The sequence below is a fragment of the Sinocyclocheilus anshuiensis genome, unplaced genomic scaffold, assembly GCF_001515605.1.
Source record: "Sinocyclocheilus anshuiensis isolate Anshui unplaced genomic scaffold, SAMN03320099.WGS_v1.1 scaffold150, whole genome shotgun sequence".
Taxonomy (NCBI): Eukaryota; Metazoa; Chordata; class Actinopteri; order Cypriniformes; family Cyprinidae; genus Sinocyclocheilus; species Sinocyclocheilus anshuiensis.
The window spans coordinates 579,901-601,011 of NW_015546025.1; the positions used below are offsets into that span (position 1 = coordinate 579,901).

The window sequence follows — 21,111 nt, forward strand, 5'->3', positions numbered from 1 at the left end:
TAGTAATTTTGTATCATTTTTATTTTTTTTAAATGCCTAAATGTATTTTTGTTGTAAGTGTTCAGTTTAAATTTTTAATTTCGCTTTAGTTATTTTTGTACTTCAACTTTAAACAAAAATAAGAAATGTTGGCAACTTGTTTAAATATTTTATTTCAGTTATTGACAATGTTGAGTTAATGTTAAAGTAATGAAAAAGTTTTATTTTTTTTTTGAATGGTTTTAGTTAATAATAACCAATAATTTCCATAAGCAGGATGGCATTTAAGCTGATCACTTTGTGCGCAATACTGTAGAGATATCATGACATGAACAACAAATCACATTGCTTGTTCATGACGAACCCAGCGGTGATTTCAGGCCATCTGATTTAGTCAGCATTTGCCTCATTTACCAGTCCTGAAAGTCACCTCTCCTCTCCTCGGTGCAGTGAATCTGGTGCAGGACTCAGATGACTGCAGTCCCACTGAGATGATACGACCCAGTTCCTGCTCTGTATGTAAAACAGGTCTTAGAAGACAACCGCTTGACCACCAACACCAGCATTAAAGCACTGTCCCAGATGGAAAAGTCGAAAGGAATCTTTTACTGACCCTCATGTTCTTCCAAACTTTTTTTTTTTGTCGAGCTAATCGGCACAAAGTCCAGGTGGCTCTGTTCAATACAACAAAAATGAATGGGGACAGAAAAGAGTCTGACTTGTGCACTGTATTCCAAGAGTCCTGTAGTCACATGACAGTTTGTGTGTTCAACAGACAGAAATTGTTTTAGACATGTCTTCTGATGTAGCTCTCCATTCCTGTTTGTATTAATGTACATTAAACACAGCATGTCAAAAGGTAGTTTCACATCAGTTATGGCCACAGAGAGACAGTTTTGGAGTTTGATAGCTCCAGTTTCCATTCACTTTAGTGACTTTAGTTTCCCTCCTCATGAAAGGTTTGGAACAACTGAAGGGCGAGTCAATGATGCCGACTTTCATTTTTGGGAACTATTTCTTTGTTTAGTTGAAAATCCTTTTCAATCTTAACTTGTCACAATAACCAACCCCACTCCCCCGCAAGCACTCAGATTTTTCTGGAACGGCCAGGTTTGAACAACACCAGAGACTGAATGCAATGCAAAAAGACCAAGAGATCATGTGGTTTGTGTTTTATCTGTTTTAATACCACTAACATGAGATCCAGATCCCTCCGCCCACCCTCCATAACAAATAACAATAATGCTGAGTGTTCCGTATGAAAATTCTAAGACAGCCCAATCAGCCAACTCCAGTCACCCTGATTAACTAAAGCCACATGCAGTTTAGGCAAGTATCAAAAGAGTAAACAAAACAAACTAAAAACAGATCGAGTAAGTAGTAGTACAAATAAAACAAAACCGAAACTCCTAATAGAAAACAGTATTAATCAGATAAGCACATGAAAAGCATTACTTACTGCTCCGGTAACAAGACTTTTATATCAAAGTTACAGTATAAGCCATGTGTCAAGTCTTCTTGATCTTAGGTCTGTGGTCGACAAAGAAAGACTGTACGAATTATTCACCAATGAGAAATCAAACACTTGACAACTGAAGTCTTGCACAAGCCCAATCTGTCACAAGTTTTCTTTCATACTGACTTTTGGTTTATTTCCCATGATTCTTTAGGAAAATGAAGAATTCAGTCTAAGCCACAAGAAACCCATCACTAAATGCTCCCCTAGCAAACTCCGAGAAAAGGGTTCATACTCGCGCTCTCTCTCTCTCACTCTCACATATGCACCTACAACAAAGCTGATGTTGGCTTGATGGTGACTGGCATCCCACGAGCACATGCATGAGCACACATCAAGCCAACAAACTACACTGCATTCTCCAATCCACAATTAACACATTTTAAAGACAAACAACTGCTGTTTGCCGCCCCCCCCCCAAACAAACACATGTACAGTCTCTCCTTCACACTCTCAAATCCAAACACACACATAAATGACGGGCTGGTGAGTATGAAGCTGGAACTGGAAAAGCGTCAGCCGTGCTGACTGAAAAGCTTCTTTGTGGAGTTGGCTTTAGTTTTCCCGGCCCTCCTCTGTGTCCTCAGTGTCGGCCTGATTGTCAGAGGTCCACAGCTGAAAACATTAAAACGGGAGCATTAAAATGTGCACATCCATATCCATCCATTGAAATCTTTTTTTTTTTTTAAACATGGAAATTTAAAAGGGTAGAAAAGAGCATGACGTCCAGGGCTGTATAACATATTTGCTGATAACTGAGAAAATTACATTGTTTTTAATACTGCTAGTGGAAATACAGCAGATCATTTAAACCGAGGTGTTTTAGTAAGTAGTAAGAATGTCTTGTCGTGTGTAAGGATTATTTCAAGATCTACTCATCATTAACTTGTGTTTGAGTGCTTTATAATCAGGATCCTCTACTGTAGGTAATGTTGTATTTTCCATATTTTGTTTAATTGCCATTAAATAAGCAAAACGTGTCAAAAAAGCTTCATCTGAATGTAATTAAGGGCTGTGTTGTGCCGTATTTCTGTTGTTGTTGTTGTTTTCAGTGTCTTACGTCATGAGCTTTGTATTTTGAAGTTAAAGGGGTCTTATATTATTATATTTTATATCTAGAGATTAGTTCTAATATTGGTTAAATATTTGTTTTTCATTATTCATCCTCATTAACAAAAATACTTCATTTCGAGGTGTGTTACATCTATCAGAAACACAATTAAACGCTGTGATTGCTAAACTTCCTTGCACCGATTTCACATGTTTCAGAAGGGTGGAAAACAAAAACTCATATTTTAAACTGGGGAGTTAGGTTTGAGGTAAGAAATAGAGCCCGACTGATATGGGTTTTTTGGGGCCGATACTGATATTAGGGAGTAAAAAAAAGGCCGATACCGATATATCGGCCGATATTCGTTGTGTATATTATAGTACAGTACCAGTCAAAAGTTTGGACACTTTCCCATTCGTGTGTCCAAACATTTGACTGGTACTACATATAGAATACAGTATATACATAAACAGAATATATATACATAAACACATTTTTTGCAATGATCACTCAAATGTGGTGATCAAACACTTATAATGACGTCACAGAAATACGTAATGGAGGCAGGGCATTTAACAATTTAACAATAAAATTGCGATCTCGAACACCACCATCCGCGCGTCGGTAGCCCCCCGGGATTGCTAGATCGGTTGGCGCTGGACCACGAATTTAACCACCCGTAACTCCCGAACCACGGGGGCTATCGACGCAGGGGTGGTCTCATTTGAAAGAGGGCCTCGAGACGTACACTCGATTCGCATTCGAGAGGGTTCCTCGAGCTGAAGATTAGCCGATACCGATATATCGGCGACAGGCTCATATCGGCCGATAATATCGGCAAAACGATATATCGGTCGGGCTCTAGTAAGAAACCTGAAGGGTTTTTATTGTACAATAACCTCTTATGCGTGTAAATATCAAGAACATTTCGATTTTCCATTTCATGACCCATTTAAAAGTAGTTCACATGTTTCCAAAGCCCTGTTTTTCAATTAGGTAAGAGTTAAAGAGCTAGTCAAATCAGTTGTTTGTATGATTATCAGCAGTGAAATTCTCAGCTGTACTGAGTTAATATCAGAAAATAAGGACTCACCGTCAGATTGTCTCGAAGTAGCTGCATGATGAGTGTGCTGTCTTTATATGAGTCTTCAGTTAACTGGTCCAGCTCAGCAATGGCATCATCAAAAGCCTACATGAGAACAGATACATGGATTAATAAATAATACCAAGCTATTTTCTGTGTATGAGCTGTGAGCCCCGTGAGCACCCATACTAACCTTCTTGGCCAGTTCACAGGCCTGCTCTGGAGAGTTCAGGATCTCGTAGTAAAAGACTGAAAAGTTGAGAGCCAGGCCCAGGCGGATGGGATGAGTGGGCTGCATGTTGTCTTTGCTGATGTCAAAGGCGGCCTGGTACCCTTCCTGAGACTTCTGGATGATATCTGTGTACAAACACACAACATTATTTATACAAGAATCATTTCATACTTTCCCACACAGCAGAACAGATCAAGGCTGACAATATACTCTACTAGTCAAAAGTTTGGGGTCAGTAAGATTTTTTTTTTTAATGAAAGAAATACATTTATTCAGAAAGGAAAGGATGCATTAAATTGATGAAAAGTGACAGTAAAGACATTAATAATGTTACAAATGATTTAAAATAAATGTTGTTCTTTGAACTTTCTATTAATCAAAAAATCCTGAAAAACTATCACTAAATACAATATATAATTTCCACAAAAATATGAAGCAGCACAACTTTTTAAACTGATAATAATAAGAAATATTTCTTGAGCAGCAAATCAGCATATTATACTGATTTCTGAAGAATCATGTGACACTGAAGACTGGAGTAATGATGCTGAAAATTCAGCTTTGCATCACAGAAATAAATTAGATTTAAAAATATATTCACATAGAAAACAGTTATTTTAAATTGTAATAATATTTCACTATATTACTGTTTTTATTGTATTTTTTATTAAATAAATGCGGCTTCAGTGAGCATAAGAGAGTTTCAAACATACTGAAAAACAAAATCTTGTAAACAGTCGTGCACATAAAACATTTACAATATTTTATTGAGGATTTGCAAGCCGTATAATATTAAATTCCTGGAATCTGATCTGAATGTGCCTTTTATTTGGCCAGTTAAGTGTCCTAAAGCCTCCCTCCTGCCTTGTCAAGTTTTGTGAGGAGTGTTACAGTACCTAAATGATGAAATATTGCTCCTTGTGATTATTTTGAGAAAAACTGTCAGTGGAAAAATATGTGCTTTTATTTCAACTAGATTATTACTCTTTTAAATCTGATATTTAACATTTTGAATATATATCTCATGATGGTTACTGTTGCAGAAAAATACAAATAAATCCAAGACATTTCAAAACATGCATTTTATTATTTTTACATGGCTGAAAATGAGATGTTCTTCTCCTCTGCACACTGGAGAGCTGTTAACAATAGTCAATATCATGGTGCATTAAGAACTTGCGGTTGCCTGTATTGATTGGTGCTCAGAGAGAAATGCATAAATATTTGAAAAAGACAGGCAGCTCTGTAAAGAGCGTTTGACGCACTCTGCCTGATGAGCAGTAATTGTTCATTTGAAGAGATTCAGGAGACCGTGGCCGCGCGCTGCATATATTAAAGCCACCCGCAGGAGGCTCAGCCGAAACCCAGCTGGACAACACGCATCAGCCAGATGCTGTTGCCATGGCGATGATCACAGCCCATCACACTGACAGTAGTAGGTCAGCGGCTGCTTATGCTCAAACAGATGAGCGATTCTCTTTCCTCTCTAGAAAAGAACTACGGAAAACCTGCAGCTTAACTATAATGCTACACAAACAGACTGATCTGGGATCTGCGGCACAGCCCGGGGTCCTGTCGTTTCCACAGATGGCAGCTTCAGTCAGATCATTCGCTCCTGTGCTGCCATAGAAACACACCAGGCTCTTAAAAATTCATCAAACCCTGCAGGGAGAAGCAGCAGCCCTAATAACCTCATGCATCTATCGGAAAGTCCACAGACGGACTCAGCCACATGTGGAGGGCAATCACTCATTAGCCTCATTAATGAAACGAAACGAGGTGGAGCAGACAGACTGTGCTTCCTGCAACAAAACTCGGGGACGGCGCTGCGGCGTGTCTCAATCTGCTGAGACCCGCTTGTGAATCGTATGTGATGAGAGAAATAAAACCACAACATTTGCATTGTCCTCGCCTGAAAGCACACAAAAACACACAGTGCCCAACTCGCAACCAAATCGCTCGACTGGATTGGTTCTTTGTGATAAAGCACAGATACGACCTACAGTGAGAATATTACATGCGGGCATGAAACCGTCACACTGGACGTCCTCAAAATTAATCTGCAAGCAGCTTGTGTCTCAAGAGCTTCATGAACTAGGACACAAGACCTTCAGATCTAAACCACCAGCCTTCATTTCCACATATATAATTAATGAAAGCTCTGAGTCCGTGGCTACTTCATGAGATTTCTAACTCTATTATGAGGGTTAATTAATTGATTGACCTCTTGAGTTCAAAACATCAAACAGGAACATCACGCTCTCTTCCAAACCCTAGCAATGTTGCTAACAGCTCGCTATTCTAATAGGTACAAAAATGCACACGTTTGGATAAAGAGCATTTTTAATAAGATGGAGCTATTATATCTATTCTCTGAAGTACTTGATCAAGAAAGGAGATTTCCCCTGACACTTGGCTTATAGCAATGCATTCTGAGATTGTCTTCTCCATGAAATGCTGCCATATGTTGGCTAAAACGAGGTGTTGTGTATAAGACAGCATCATTCTGCTGCATAACTGTCTGGATCAGTGTTTGTGTTGGCGCGTGTAAGATGCTTCTAGGTAGGCAGCTAGAGAGTTTGGAGCAGAGCCAGTGTACTCGCTCAAGGACAAACAAATCAGTAAAACAACATTAAAATCTCTATTGCAGTTTTGCAAGATTATTCATGTGAACATTATTGCTCTGTTCCAGAACCTAGTGGGCTGTCAATCTGGACAGCATTTCAAGACACGCTCACTGGCACGATCCTGATTGAAGACTGTTTTATAATAAGCATGGACAAGATGCTCATTTAGCCAAATTCTGAGACATATGGATTCATAAACTGTTAAAACACAACACAAAATTTCAGAGAGAGAGAAAAAAAAAAACATACTTAGGGCACTATTATTATTACTATTTGTGTGTGTGTGTTCAATAGTGCTATATAAGTAAAACTGACATCAAAATTATAATGTAATCCAGAAAAAATAAAATGGAAAAAGGGGGAAATTTGGGGGGGGGGAAATAATTTCATAGGGCTCTAGTATTGTATACCTGTAGTGTAGCTTACATACGGAACCATAAACCATTTCTGTTTTAAAAGAGAATTTGTGCAACATTCCCTCAATCATCAGCCATCAAGGGTGTGGAGGCACAAGTAAAGACCTGTTCCACTGGTAGCTATCAAAAAATCTGCATGTGAATATGGAGGTGTGGCTGCACAGCTGGCAGCAGACATACGCATAGCCTCAAACTCAGAGACACCGTGCTGAACACCAAAGACCATCTAATATAGAGATCTGTTTCTCAAATCAAAATAAAGGATATTAAGGAAAGACAAATGTGTATATTTCGTATAAATCTCATATAAATGTCGTTTAGGAGAAGCTCACCGGTTTTCTCGTCTCCTGCGGCGACCTCAGCCAGGTAACGATAATAGTCTCCCTTCATCTTCAGGTAGAACACCTGGCTCTCTGCTGGAGAAGTGCTGCGGATCAGAAACTTGTCCAGGAGATGCTGCGGATGAGAGAAACATGAACATGAACACACAGTTCAAGACAGTAACGTTTCTTACGTTTACTGTGTGACAAAAGTGTTTTTCTCACACTTTATGTCCAACAAATTTCCATGATTTTTCTATAAAGATTTCCATTTTTATGGAAAAACATCAAGCCTCATAGCTGCTCAAATTAACTGATAGCAAATACTGGCCAATCAAGGTTTGTTCTACACTTTATATATCATTTACTGATTTTTAAAAGTGCTGAACAAGTGACCAGACTGTAGAATATTTTGCTTTCCAAATTGATCCATAGCATTTTTGTACAGCTTTACTCACCTGTCTTTTGCCCTTGTTTTATGGCTGTTTGCAATATTGTTGGATTTTCTACCAAAAGCATCACTCTGCCCAATGCATGTATTCACATTTGATATGAACAGCTTTTAATTTTCATTCGATTTTTGATGAGAATCATCATTTCAAATCATTTTTTCTTGTCAACTTAATTTTGTGAGGAACATCAGGACTACCAGCGAATGCACCTCATGAGTTTAACATGGTGCTTTATCTCATCATCTAATGGGCTTGACATGTTGTTCATGTCGAAAGTTGTTGAGAGGATGTAAGATGCAACATCCAGCTGGTTCTTTCTTTGCAGAAGCCAACTTCAACCCATTACCCTCCTAATGCCAGATTAAACATCACATTCTTCTGGATGTAGTCTAAACAACATCTGGAGAATGGAAGGAATGTCATAAACGCAAAGCATAACATTCCATGTGCCAGCTTTTAAGATGCTTCAGGCAGCAATCCAACTAAAACGACCCAGTACAAGGAGAGGCAATGGCTCTGTCTGATTCATTAAAGCCTTACTCAGTTGCTCAGAGTAAGTCTCACATCCAGTTTCCTGAAAGAAAAAACTCTGTATCCAAAACCACTCCAGAGGAAGAGCTGATTCGGTGACCATTCAAACAAAGGACTCCATTGTTTTGCTTATCTAGATACAAACCTATGAACTCTAACCAATGACTGGCTGACGACATGCGACAACATCTTACAAGAGGACAGCGCTTCATTAAAGGTGCAGTAGGACATCTTGGAAAATGCTAACTTTAGCCTGATAGCACTGCAAGCGTACGTCCCACCCTCCCTGCAAATCGCCGTCCAAAGCCACGCCTCCTGAACGCATGACAACATTACTACAATACATTATGTGTCACTTCACCGGTGAGAAAACTTTATAGTACAGTTAGTAACAGTACTACAATACCAAGGAAGGAAGGTCAGGTTGTTGATGTTTGTCTGCCATCTCGCTCTGTCTGCACAGCGTACGTGAATGAGCTGATGACGTATCTGGTCAACGCGAACAGGGTGTGCAGAGGTATGCAAATACACATGTTGACAGGCAGGTAGGAAAGCCTATCATAATGTTCGGACCGAACATTTTGATTGGACGAACATTTCTTGGTCCTACGCCTTCCACAGAATATATAAATACATATAAATACATATAGAGCACTTAACTTAATGATTGCTATCGGGATGTGAAGTGACTTTCAACCAGCATCACAAAAAATGTTTCTGAAGACAATCACCTATTGCACCTTTAATTAATTATGAAAATCAGTTGGTTTCAGATTTTGCACAAATTGGAACTAGTTCTGAATGAGAACCAGGGGCCGGATTCATGAAAATTAACAAAAAAAAAAAAAAAAAGAAAATTTCTTAAAGTCACAATGAAATCTAACTGCACAATTCTTTTATTTTTTAATAACATATTGCAGTGTTTATTTGAAATTATCTCTGCACAACATTTTGGTTAAATTCATGTGCCTTCGTAACCTTTAATCAAAATAACTTCCTATCCCTCTTGAAACAGCATCTTTTCTCTGATGACGGGCAGGACAACCTGTCTTTCACATTCACAGCAATAGCAAACGACAATGAGCCAATCAATTCCCGATAAACAAAAATCAAGTCCTGCCCTACAGTACATTTTTTTTCTCATTCGAGAAGCTCTTTCACTCGGATATACTTCACAACGTGGAAGAAAAGACGATCGCAACTTTCCTGCTGACTTTAAGATAAATTCCAAAAAGTTTATGAGAATGTTCCTAAGTGCAGCTCTTAAAAAAATCCTAAGAATTTCTCAAATACTTTCTTAAGAACATCGTCATTTTTTTTCTTCTTCTCTGGTGTTATCTGACTGTACGGCAATTCTTGCCAAAGTCTTGTTGATCAACTGAATGAAAAACGCTTTAAAGGCTAAAAAAATAAGAAAATAACGGTTAAGAACATTTTTTTTCTTAAGAATATTTTATGAATCTGGCTCCAGTTCTTTATTCCTGACCCTAGTTTTCCCAATACCAAGAATAAAGACCTTGCTGACAGGGAGCGGGCCATAGGGCTGTCTATTTTCACCATAGGGCTGTCAATTTTTTTTTTAAATTTCGAATATTCGTCCCTAACCCTAACGAGTGCATCAGTGTGGAGAAGATGTTGTTTACGTCAAAACTGAAACCAAGCCGTTCAGAATGCATATTTATCGCATTTTCTAGAGGGACATCTATCACCATTGCACTCGCGTCTCGCAGAGAGCGGCATGTTTAGAAAGCCATGTAAAATGAATGAAAGTTCAACTTTTAAAAAACATGTCTAAAGACGTTATGGTGGTTTTTCCCCATCCCACTGTATCTAATGTTTTTAAATGAAGAAAGTAGCCTACTCTTTGTGATTGTTTTTCGGTCCTTTGTATTAAACTATACATACATGCATAGTGCTGTTTTTTTTTCTAATTGTTTAAGCAACTTTATTAATTATATATGGTTTATAAACATTATTTTAAACATTATGCACTTTTTTTCAAAGATAGTCGTGTTATTTTATTACACTTGGAAGAAATGTGCATAATATTTTGCTCGATGCTCCCTCTTGTGGCCTCAGGAGAGAAGCCAAAAGCTTTATTCCCGCTAACTGAAATTATGCCTTTTAATTTTGAATATAATTCGAATTTTGATAATATTTAAGTAGAAAATTCGAATTTCGTTTTTCAGTCATTTTGACAGCCCTAATTCACCATATCATATTTAAAACGTCAAGCTCTGCAACAGTTATGGTCCCTATCAGCGGTTCTTTCCCTTTCGAAGCTCACCAGAACATCTTTGCAGATGGCCTTCAGCTCAGACTCGATCTTCTCACGGTACTCTTTAGCCATCTGCTGTTTGTCACTGCCCTCAGTCTTCTGCTCGATGCTGGACACCACCCTCCAGGCAGACCGGCGAGCGCCCACAACATTCTTGTAGGCCACAGAGAGCAGGTTTCTCTCCTCGTCGATCAGCTCCTCTCCAAGCTCAGTCACTTTCTTCATGGAGTCGGCCATGTCATCGTAGCGCTCGGCCTGCTCCGCCAGTTTGGCCCTCTGCACATGTTGGCTCTTGTCCATCGCTGCTTGGTTCTACAGGAGAAACATAGGATTTCAGTCACATGAAGTCAGGAAGATATATTATGTAAATGTATAATTTGTGGTGATAGGGTACTAAATGCTTTGCTAACTGGAGCACTCAATTAGACAATTAAATCTAGCTAAAGATCAATCAAATAGAAACAAAAATGTGATGAATACATATTAAACTCTATTATGTTGACTTGGTAATGGTTTTTGCACTAAAGTAGTAAGGGATGACCAATTCAGATGTGATCCGAATAGATTTACAGTTTGATACATTCCCCCAGTGCATAATTTGCATCTTATAGTTACATCCTCATCTGTAAATGTTAGAAACCACACGAGTATTTGTTTTGCATAAAGACTTGTCCTTAGAGCATTGAACATCAAACAGACAGAGTACAACAAAATGGGAGACCAAAGTGTGTTACATTAAATGTGTTTTATTGGATGTATTAAGTATAGGTTTAAAGTGCTAAATATAACAGCAGTTGTATTTTTATTAAAGCCGTAAAAGTAAATGGACTGTTGTAATCGGGTATACGTGTAAAATAATTACTATATCCACATAAGTGAATATGTGCATGTTTATTCTGTTTTTCTTTATTACAGTGGGTAGGGATGTAACGGTATGAAAATTTCATTTCACGTAGGGCTGGACGATATGGCCAAAATTGATATCACGATATATTTCTTAATTTCGGTCGATACGATATAATTCCGATATCGATATGAACACTATTTATCTGAAATAGAAATCTTTTGTAACATTATAAATGCCTTTATCATCACTTTTGATCAATTTTAAGCATTCTTGCTAAATAAAAGTATTAATTTCTTTAATTTCTTTCCCCCCAAAATTTATAAAAATTATACTGAATGGAATAGTGTATAATGTTACAAAAGCTTTTTATTTCAGATAAATGCTGATCTTTGGATCTTTCTATTCATCAAAGAATCCTGAAAAAAAATGTACTCAACTGTTTTAAATATTGATAATCAGCAAATCAGCATATTAGAATGATTTCTGAAGGATCATGTGACACTGAAGACTGGAGTAATGATGCTGAAAATACAGCTATGTATGATCACAGGAATAAATTACATTTGAAAATCTATTCAAATAGAAAGCAATTTTAAATAGTAAAAATATTTCAAAATTTTACTGTTTTTGATTTACTTTAAATGCAGCGATACATATTGATATTGAATTATTGTCCAGCCCTAATTTCACGATTATAGTGTCCAAAATTATCACGGTTATCATTATTATCACGGTATTGTTGGAATGTGCTGGAGATACTGACACATAAATCGCTTCACCAAGTTTCATATTTAAAAATCAACAAACAACAAATAAAATGACTTTTTGTTTGCATAATCACTAAAACAATAACATTACGGATTTTAAATGACAACTTGACTGACAACAGTTTAATATGTTGAAATATCTAACGTAAATGTTCAAATAAAGTATAATTCCCTTAGCACTCATTTAAAACCTCCCAGCTTTTCCGCCCTGTTTTCACTTAAAACGAAACTACTCTGCATGCTGTGCGCACGTGAGACTGTTCCTTAAAACTGTGCTTTATGCTGGACAGTATTTATTTACCACGAGTTGTTCAATGTTCGGATTTTAAATGACAACTTGGCTGACAACAGTTTAATATCATGTTGAAATATCTAAAGTAAATGTTCAAATAAAGAATAATTCCCTTAGCACTCATTTAAAACCTCCCAGCTTTTCCGCCCTGTTTTCACTCAAAACGAAACTACTCTGCGTGCTGTGCGCACGTGAGACTAACTGGAAACTGCTTTATGCTGGACAGTATTTATTTGTCGCGAGTTGTTCAAATCGCAGTAATCTAATACGGTTTTAATTAGTGCTGGGTGGTATGACCAAAAATTGATATCACGTTTTAATGATAATTAAAAGATGAAATAGTAATACTAACCGTGGGGAATTTTATCATGATTTATCGTCAAACGTAATCGTTACATCCCTAACGGTGGGCATGTTTTAGAATGTTATGTTTATATTTTAATTATTTTTGCACAAAATGTATATCATAGCCTACATAGATACTGTCATTATTTTCATAGCCTTAAATGTATACACTGTTTGGAGGACACCATTGGGCAAGATGGAATAAAATAATTTTTAATCCAATTAAACAAAGACAATCAACAAATTAATTTATTATTAAAATAGTCATTAGTTGCAGTCCTAATTTAAATATGGTAAAATGGCTCCACTTTCTCAACTCCCACTGGCAGTAGCCACAGTGCATCACTGTTCATCTGCATAAACTCTGCTCAACTTTATTACATCACATACATACTCCGCCATTTATGGCACCTCACATCAACTCTCACTGAAAATAAAGGACTTCTGGTCTCTGCAAATTGCAGAAAATGCAAATTGAAGCAGGGCAATTTAGCTAAAATTAGTGCTTAATATTTTGACAATGCTAAACATATTTAATTAAATATTTATGTATTTACAATTTCATTTTTAACACATTAAAGGTCTGTTCACAACAAGAACTATAATGACAAATATAACTACATCAAAAATTGCTTTGAATAATGATTCAATATCGTTACCAACAATATTAATCCTTCATGCCAGTTGTGTTGTGGACTTCCCTAAACTCATGAAATTAAAGTGATCATTAAAACTTTATAGTTATTCTTACTGTAAACACGTTTTTAGCTATAAAGCTAAATAGCTATAAAGATCCACACCAATGGACAACACCGTTCTGTTTATTATAAGTGCGCTACAGTTTTGTCGTCTGCCACTTCAAATGCTCAAGATCTCCAAAGTCTGGAGGATTCTGTGATTCAATGTTTTTATCGGTCATCAGCAGGGGGAAAAAAAAAAGTGATTTCAACGATATTGTTTCTCTGTGTCGTTACTGTTATATTTCACTATTCTCATAGAATTAGAACGATTAAGTGTATATAGTTATCGTTCTTGTTGTGAGCAGGCCTTAACAGTTTTAGTACTTTAATTGGATTTTACTTCTTTTGGAACTAATTCGCAAAGCAAAAACAGACAATGTAGGTGACAATGCTTTGATGATTTAATTTCTAAATAAAACCTAAATCACTCGATATTCACTTAACACAAAACGTCAGTTTAATAAATAATAAGCAATTTTACACTCAATTTTCACAATCATGCTATTGGTCTGAATACCACAACTACTGTGATTACCTACGAACACATTTTAAAGGATCAGTTCACTTCCAGAATAAAAATTCCCTGATCATTTACTCACCCCCATGTCATCCAAGATTAGGGCTGAAACGATTCCTCGAGTAACTCGAATACAAAAAATCATCATTTAGGCTTCGTTTAGTCCATGTACTGTAACTACCATAGACTGTAACTACACACAGAACACTGTGTTTCCCCATGCACCATTATTACTGACGCACAACCCGATAAATGCTGGACATATTTAAGACTGTAAATCAATATGGTGGCTAGTTATGATGTCCCTAAATTAGCTATGTTTTGTGAAAGACTAAGCGCCATTCATGTTGATTGTCTCATTCTCTCTCTGTGACACACACACTCCCCATACAGTTATGCATAAAAATACCACAGAAAGAAAGAAAGAAAGATAGTCAATATCACACGAAGAGCGCCAGTTTTCACCTCTAAAAATCAGCATGATTACAAATGTGATACTGATTTTATGCAACAGTTCAATAAACAAGAAGTTAATATTAAGAGACTTACGTTTTAGACGCCATATTGCCTGTTTTTGCGATTTCGCCAACAAAAAATAATCCCAAACACAGCCACAGTGCTGTTTTGCGTCTCTGAGTAACATGACGCTGTTTCTGAATCACCCGTTTAAATGATTCGGTTCAATCGCAATGACTCACTTATTAACAGTGACTTGCTGCCACCTACTGTAACATGACGCTGTTTCTGAATCACCCGTTTAAATGATTCGGTTCAATCGCAATGACTCACTTATTAACAGTGACTTGCTGCCACCTACTGGCGGTATTAATTTCACATTTAAAGTACATTTTCATTTTTAAAATAATTGTAAATATCAGTATTCAATATTTTATGTTTAAAATAACAAAATATTTTTATGCATTTGTAACTGCTGGTTAAATACATTCATGTCCCTCTGAGCTGAATTAAATAGTGTAAATAGGCGTATCTAAATGCCTCTTCAGAAGATGCAGCTTCTGTGTTTCCTCTGCATTACAAAGATGAATTTTGTTGATACTGATATCATTTGTTTGGTAACAGCCCAAATGTCTTATTATTCTAATTGACTGATTAAATGTAAGAATTTGACTCAAAAGATGATGCACACAGAAAAAAAAGATGGCTTTATAAAGGTAAAAATGGCCATAAAATGTAAAAATCTATTTAAACTTATTGGAACAGATTCATTTCCATCACTGCTGTGAACTAACCAGTACATAGAATATGAAGGATATCAAAAACAAGGTTTACACACACACGCACGCGTGTGCAAGTAGAGAGACAAATAACTCTAATTTCAAATTGCAGAAAAATGTGTTTAGAAATTGTGTATGGACTCTTGTTCTTGTTCCAAGTTACCTTCCTGTCCACTGATTTTCGCCTCTTAAAAGCCACAAAGCCTTCCAAGAAGACAGTAAAGGCTTGTGTCATGCTTGAGCTTTAGTTAGGATGAAACTTGAAACTTAATTTACACGAAATTAATGCAATGTTTAGGTATTATTATTATTATTTTTATTACTATTATTTTGATTTATGCCTTAGTTTAAATTTGTACCGTTTACCTTTTTTAAAGTAATGTGAAATTGTTTTTTATATTTCTTGATTTAAATTTAAATAAATAAATAAATGTATGCATTTAGCAGACGCTTTTATCCAAAGCGACTTACAGTGCATTCAGGCTATACATTTTTTACCAGTGTGTGTGTTCCCTGAGAATTGAACCCACGACCTTTGCGCTGCTAATGCAATGCTCTACCACTGAGCCACAATGATTTAATCCCTTAGTTTTAGGTTGTAATGTTTACCTTTTTTAAAGTAATGTGAAATAGATTTTTGTATTTTTATTTATATATAACTTATTTTTTTAAAACTGATATTTGTATTTGCATTTTGAATGTAATTTGGCAATTAAATGCATTAAATGGGTTTAGTTTTCACGGTTATTAATGTATGCAATTTCAGCAATAAAAATTTTCATCTTTCTGAAAAGGAAATAAATTAGTTGTTTATTTTAAGAGACCTATCTTATTTTCTCTTGTATATTTAGTATTGTTCTTTATTAAAGAAAAATTACTTCTTATCCGATTACTCGATGGACTAATAGGTAGAATACTCGATTACTAAAATAATCGATAGCTCCAGCCCTATCCAAGATGTTCATGTCTTTCTGTCTTCAGTCACAAAGAAATTAAGGTTTTTGAGGAAAACATTCCTGGATTTTTCTCCATATAATGGACTTCAATGGGGACCAACAGGCTGAAGGTCCAAATTGCAGTTTCAGTGCAGCTTCAAAGAGCTCTACAGCATCCCAGCCGAGGAATCTTATCTAGAAACCCTCGCTCGTTTTCTTTATAAAACAAAAAACATTTATATACTTTTTTTAACCACAAATGCTTGTCTTGCACTAGCTGGACTTCACGCATGATGTAATCATGTTGGAAATAAACCGAAACAGCGCTGTGAATTGATCTGATGGCGCAATATGGCAGACACGATCCCAGCCGAGGAATAAGGGTCTCATCTAGCGAAACCATGGGTCATCTTCTTAAAAAAAATAAGTACATACTTTTTAACCACAAATGCACGTCTTGCACTAGCTCGACTTCATGCATCACGTAATCACGTTGGAAAGGTCGCGCGCGGTTAGCTCTTCCTCTGTGTACTGCGGTTCAGAAAGGTAGGGTAGGGCGAAAAACTCCATCTCATTTTCTCCTCCAACTTCAAAATCTTCAGACATCGTTGTTTTACCTTTTTTTGTAAAGGCTTTTTTTTGTAAAGGCACGTTCACTTTGTAAATACTGAGTCGGTACTTCCGCCTTCGTCACACGTGAGCCGTGACCTTTCCAACATGATTACGTAATGCGTGAAGTCGAGCTAGCGCAAGACGAGCATTTGTGGTTAAAAAGTATATACATTTTTTTTTTTTTTAAAGAAAATGACTGATCGTTTCGCTAGATAAGACCCTTATTCCTCGGCTGAGATCGTGTAGAGCCCTTTGAAACTGCAATTTGGACCTTCAACCCATTGGCTCCCCTTCAAGTCCACTAAAAATCCTAGAATGTTTTCCTCAAAAACCTTAATTTCTTTTCGACTGAAGTAAGAAAGTCATGAGCATCTTGGATGACATGGGGGTGAGTATATTATCAGGAAATGTTTATTCTGGAAGTGAACTAATCCTTTAATTCGTGCAACATCACGCCTGCTGCAACAGCTTGAGATGATATATTTTTGTAGGCCGACCCGGAAGTAAGCATCACCCTGGTTTCATTGACAAAAACGCAACAGGATTTTTCCAATGACTTTTGGATTACCGTATTTGATGTCATAGAATACCCTCAGCTTGCATTAACCACAGACCTTGTTTCAGACAATCAACCAAAAGAATGATGGAACCGGAAACTCATTTCCAGATTTTGGCCTACAAAAATATATCATCCCTGCAACATTCTATTGGTTTGGGATGCAATGTGGTGCTGACAGAGTGTAAGAATGTTTTTACTCAGTAATTCATTTTGCTTGTGTTTAAAGGATGAAACTCGTGGTCTTGAAATTGGTCGATGGTTGAAGAAAAACAATGAAGAACAGAGAACAATCTTCCTTTATCGCTTACGTCCCATTTATCCAAGCATGAATACTGCTGCTCACACACGAGATACAAAAGTACAGTCCACTTTATCCAGAGGAGGTGGCTGCTCCACAAGAGGTCCTCCAGCTCTTAAGACTTGATTGTTGGGTCAGCAGGGAGGTACAGACGCCATCTTTAGTCGCCCACAAGTCTCCGCTTATGAGTTAAGGGTGCTGTTCTTTATTCCAGGAAAAATCGCCACATAATAAAGTTATAGAGAGGCTCCTCGTGGTCATCTCATCATGATAAATGCTATGTTCTTTGAACAAGAGTTAAGTATATATGGTTACCTGGTCATTGGTAGGTTTCTGTTCCCCATTGACGCCCTTCAGTAGCACAGACTCCTCTGTCTTTTTTGCCTTCATCTCTACGACGATGTCATCTTTGTTAGTCTTCTCCTTGGTGCTGTAGGCATTAATGCTGTAGAGATTAACACACCCATACACAGTAACACTTTAGAATAATGGCCCGTTGTTAACAAGTAACTATGCAGGAAGTAATAGGTAATACTACATTAACACTTAACTTAATACTATTAACTAATAGAGAAGCAAGATTAACTAAGCAGTAAGTAGTAGCAAATTTAGGACAAAGCTAGTTCCTTATTAGATATTTGATAATTATTAAATAAAAATATCCTCATTGAGAACTACTTGTGAACTATGACCAATTAATAAAGAATAACCAATGAATTACTAACTGATCGTTTCGCTAGATAAGACCCTTATTCCTCGGCTGAGATCGTGTAGAGCTCTTTGAAGCTGCACTGAAACTGCAGTTTGAACCTTCAGCCCATTGGTCCCCATTGAAGTCCTTTATATGGAGAAAAATCCTGGAACGTTTTCCTCAAAAATCTTTATTTCTTTGCGACTGAAGACAGAAAGACATGAACATCTTGGATGACACGGGGGCGAGTAAAGTATCATGAAATTTTTTATTCTGGAAGTGAACTAATACTTTTAATTGTAGCAAATATGCTGATATGTTTTACAAAACACTGGCTGAAATGCACATTTTCTGTTTCCAAATAATTTTAGAGCATTATCCATTGGCACTGAAACAGGGAAGAGTACAGGTGCATCTCAATAAATTAGAATGTCATGGAAAAGTTACAATTCACTAAAAATTTTTTTTTTATTGGTCTTATGAAGTATTCTAATTTGTTGAGATAGTGAATTGGTGGGTTTTTGTTAAATGTGAGCCAAAATCATCACAATTAAAAGAACCAAAGACTTAAACTACTTCAGTCTGTGTGCATTGAATTTATTTAATACACGAGTTTCACACTTTGAGTTGAATTACTGAAATAAATGAACTTTTCCACGACATTCTAATTTATCGAGATGCAACTGTACACTTCTGTTAATCTACTGAATTATCGGCCAATGCTGACATTTTGGCCGATTTATCGGGCTATCACAATATAAGACTCAGAAATTAGAGGAATGCAGGCCTTGAGACCCCCAGAAACGATGACTTTGATTCACCCAAAACAAACACCCATTCAAAAATGCGGACATGACTTCGCCGACCACGCCCAGTCCACACGCCAGCCCAACAGCAACCAGCGAACAATGTTTAAACAAGACACGCTGCATATTAAAAAAAAGGGCCGATCTCGCGTCGGATGTCTGTCTGATTACGGTCCATCCGGGAATTCATGCGCGCGAGCTACTCCCGCCCTGCGCCCGCTCTTTACCTGCCGTTACCTTCCTAACGTCCGCTTTGTCTCAATACGACACCACGCTAAACCGGGCAGCTCGTCTGCACCATTTGATCTTACAACGGCCTTTAGACAATGGGAATATATTACATTGTGCTGATAAAGACCAAAACACCAATCCATTTCCATAAGCAAATTCAAAATGACACACACCGTCGCTACCTTCAACTGACAGGAACTCAAAGCAGCGAGGTAAACGCCCTACTTTCCGCCTAATGTGCCCGACATGATCTGGCTTGCCAGATATCCTCCAGGACCGAGCTTGAATGCGATAAATCACATTTGTACACTTATATTCTGACGAACATACGAATAATAACAGATGGAGTGATATTTGTGTGCGGAGGAGGAGGACTCATCCTTCCGTTGTCAGGAAAGCTGAAACGGTCGAAGAGCGAAAACGCGCAAAATAGCGTTTATTAAGTCACGTAACAGCCCCGACTTCGTTTTAGGAGTGAAACTTCTTATTCTGGTATCATCCGAGCCGTCATTGAGTCATTTCTCAAGCAAAAAGCTTTGAAGCATCCCAATGGCAAGTACTTATTACAAACAATTAGCTTCTCTTCGAGCGATATAAACAGCTCAGTTAAAACGAGCAGACTCGGAAGAAAGAAATACAGATCTTATTTATGCAACAGCACAGCGAAGAGTTGAATGAAACGAAAGTAAGTAAGCCAACCAACCTGTGAACGAGTGGTCGCTCTGTCTCCGGCTGCACGGCTCCGCTGCCACTCACCGACTGAGAGCGCGATCCACGGGGTTTCCCGCCCACTCTCGCGCTGCCGGAGCAGGGGCCGTGACGTCAACCGCTGCCTAGGCAACCGGAGTTTTGATTGGCGTGCGCCGCGCAACCTGCAGAATGGTTTAACCCTGTAAAGCCTGACATGTGAAAAAAACCTTTTAGAGTATAATATAATGAGAATATGGAGCTCATACTCGAGGAGAAATTAAACACTGAGGTGTAGATGCTGATATTTATATGGGCAAAAATTAAGATGAAATTCTGATAGCTTGCCTTGTGATGTAAATTAGTGAGAGCTTTTTAACAATATAACAGGCTAAATGCATAAAATGCATTTAAATATCAGTCGTCACTCTATATCTCCCACTGACAGGCTTATGTCTGAGTAAAATTATATTTAAATGCTTAGTTTTATGATCAAAGCTGTGGAGGCGAAACATATAATGCAATGCAATACAATGATGACTGAGAGATGAACAAATAAATGTTACACAAAATATGATTTTTCTAAAAAAAAAAAGGAAATATGGATAATCAAGTAAACCTGTGTTGCTTCAATCCAGTAAGTGTTCATCTTAAAACATTAATAATAACAGAGTAATAGAATAAAAGAAAAACACTGTTCTTAGAATGATATTAAAAGCCTTTTATTTGCTAATAATGTACGTATTATCAAGCAGACATCAGAAGGCATTTAGATGTGAACAACAGGTTTTTCAGCAAAGTTCTGATCATGTTGACAATTTAAAGGCCTTCACGTAGATTTAATATGTCATTTATGCCTTTGATACATGAATTAAATAATAAAGGAAATATATATATTTTTTTATTTTAAACATTAATACTACATTTTATATTAATACAAAAAAAAGGATTCCCCTTGTTTTTATTTTAAAATGGTATTCTTTCTTTTATTTTCTCAACTGTACACTCTAAAAAATGCTGGGTTAAATATAACCCAGCTATTGGGTTGTTTTGAACCAACCGC

The 21,111-nt window shown here is 37.1% G+C and overlaps 1 protein-coding gene across 1 annotated transcript; it reads right to left on the reverse strand.

Annotated features, from left to right (window-relative positions):
- Nucleotides 1-1,143: 1,143 nt before the first annotated feature.
- LOC107698656 (14-3-3 protein zeta-like) lies at nt 1,144-20,164 on the reverse strand. The gene is made up of 6 exons (XM_016499729.1): nt 20,065-20,164; nt 10,496-10,798; nt 7,238-7,361; nt 3,824-3,987; nt 3,640-3,735; nt 1,144-2,110 (listed from the first exon to the last, which is right to left on the reverse strand). The coding sequence occupies exons 2-6, from the start codon at nt 10,784-10,786 to the stop codon at nt 2,051-2,053; spliced, it is 735 nt and encodes a 244-aa protein (XP_016355215.1). The 5' UTR covers nt 10,787-10,798; nt 20,065-20,164; the 3' UTR covers nt 1,144-2,050.
- Nucleotides 20,165-21,111: the final 947 nt, after the last annotated feature.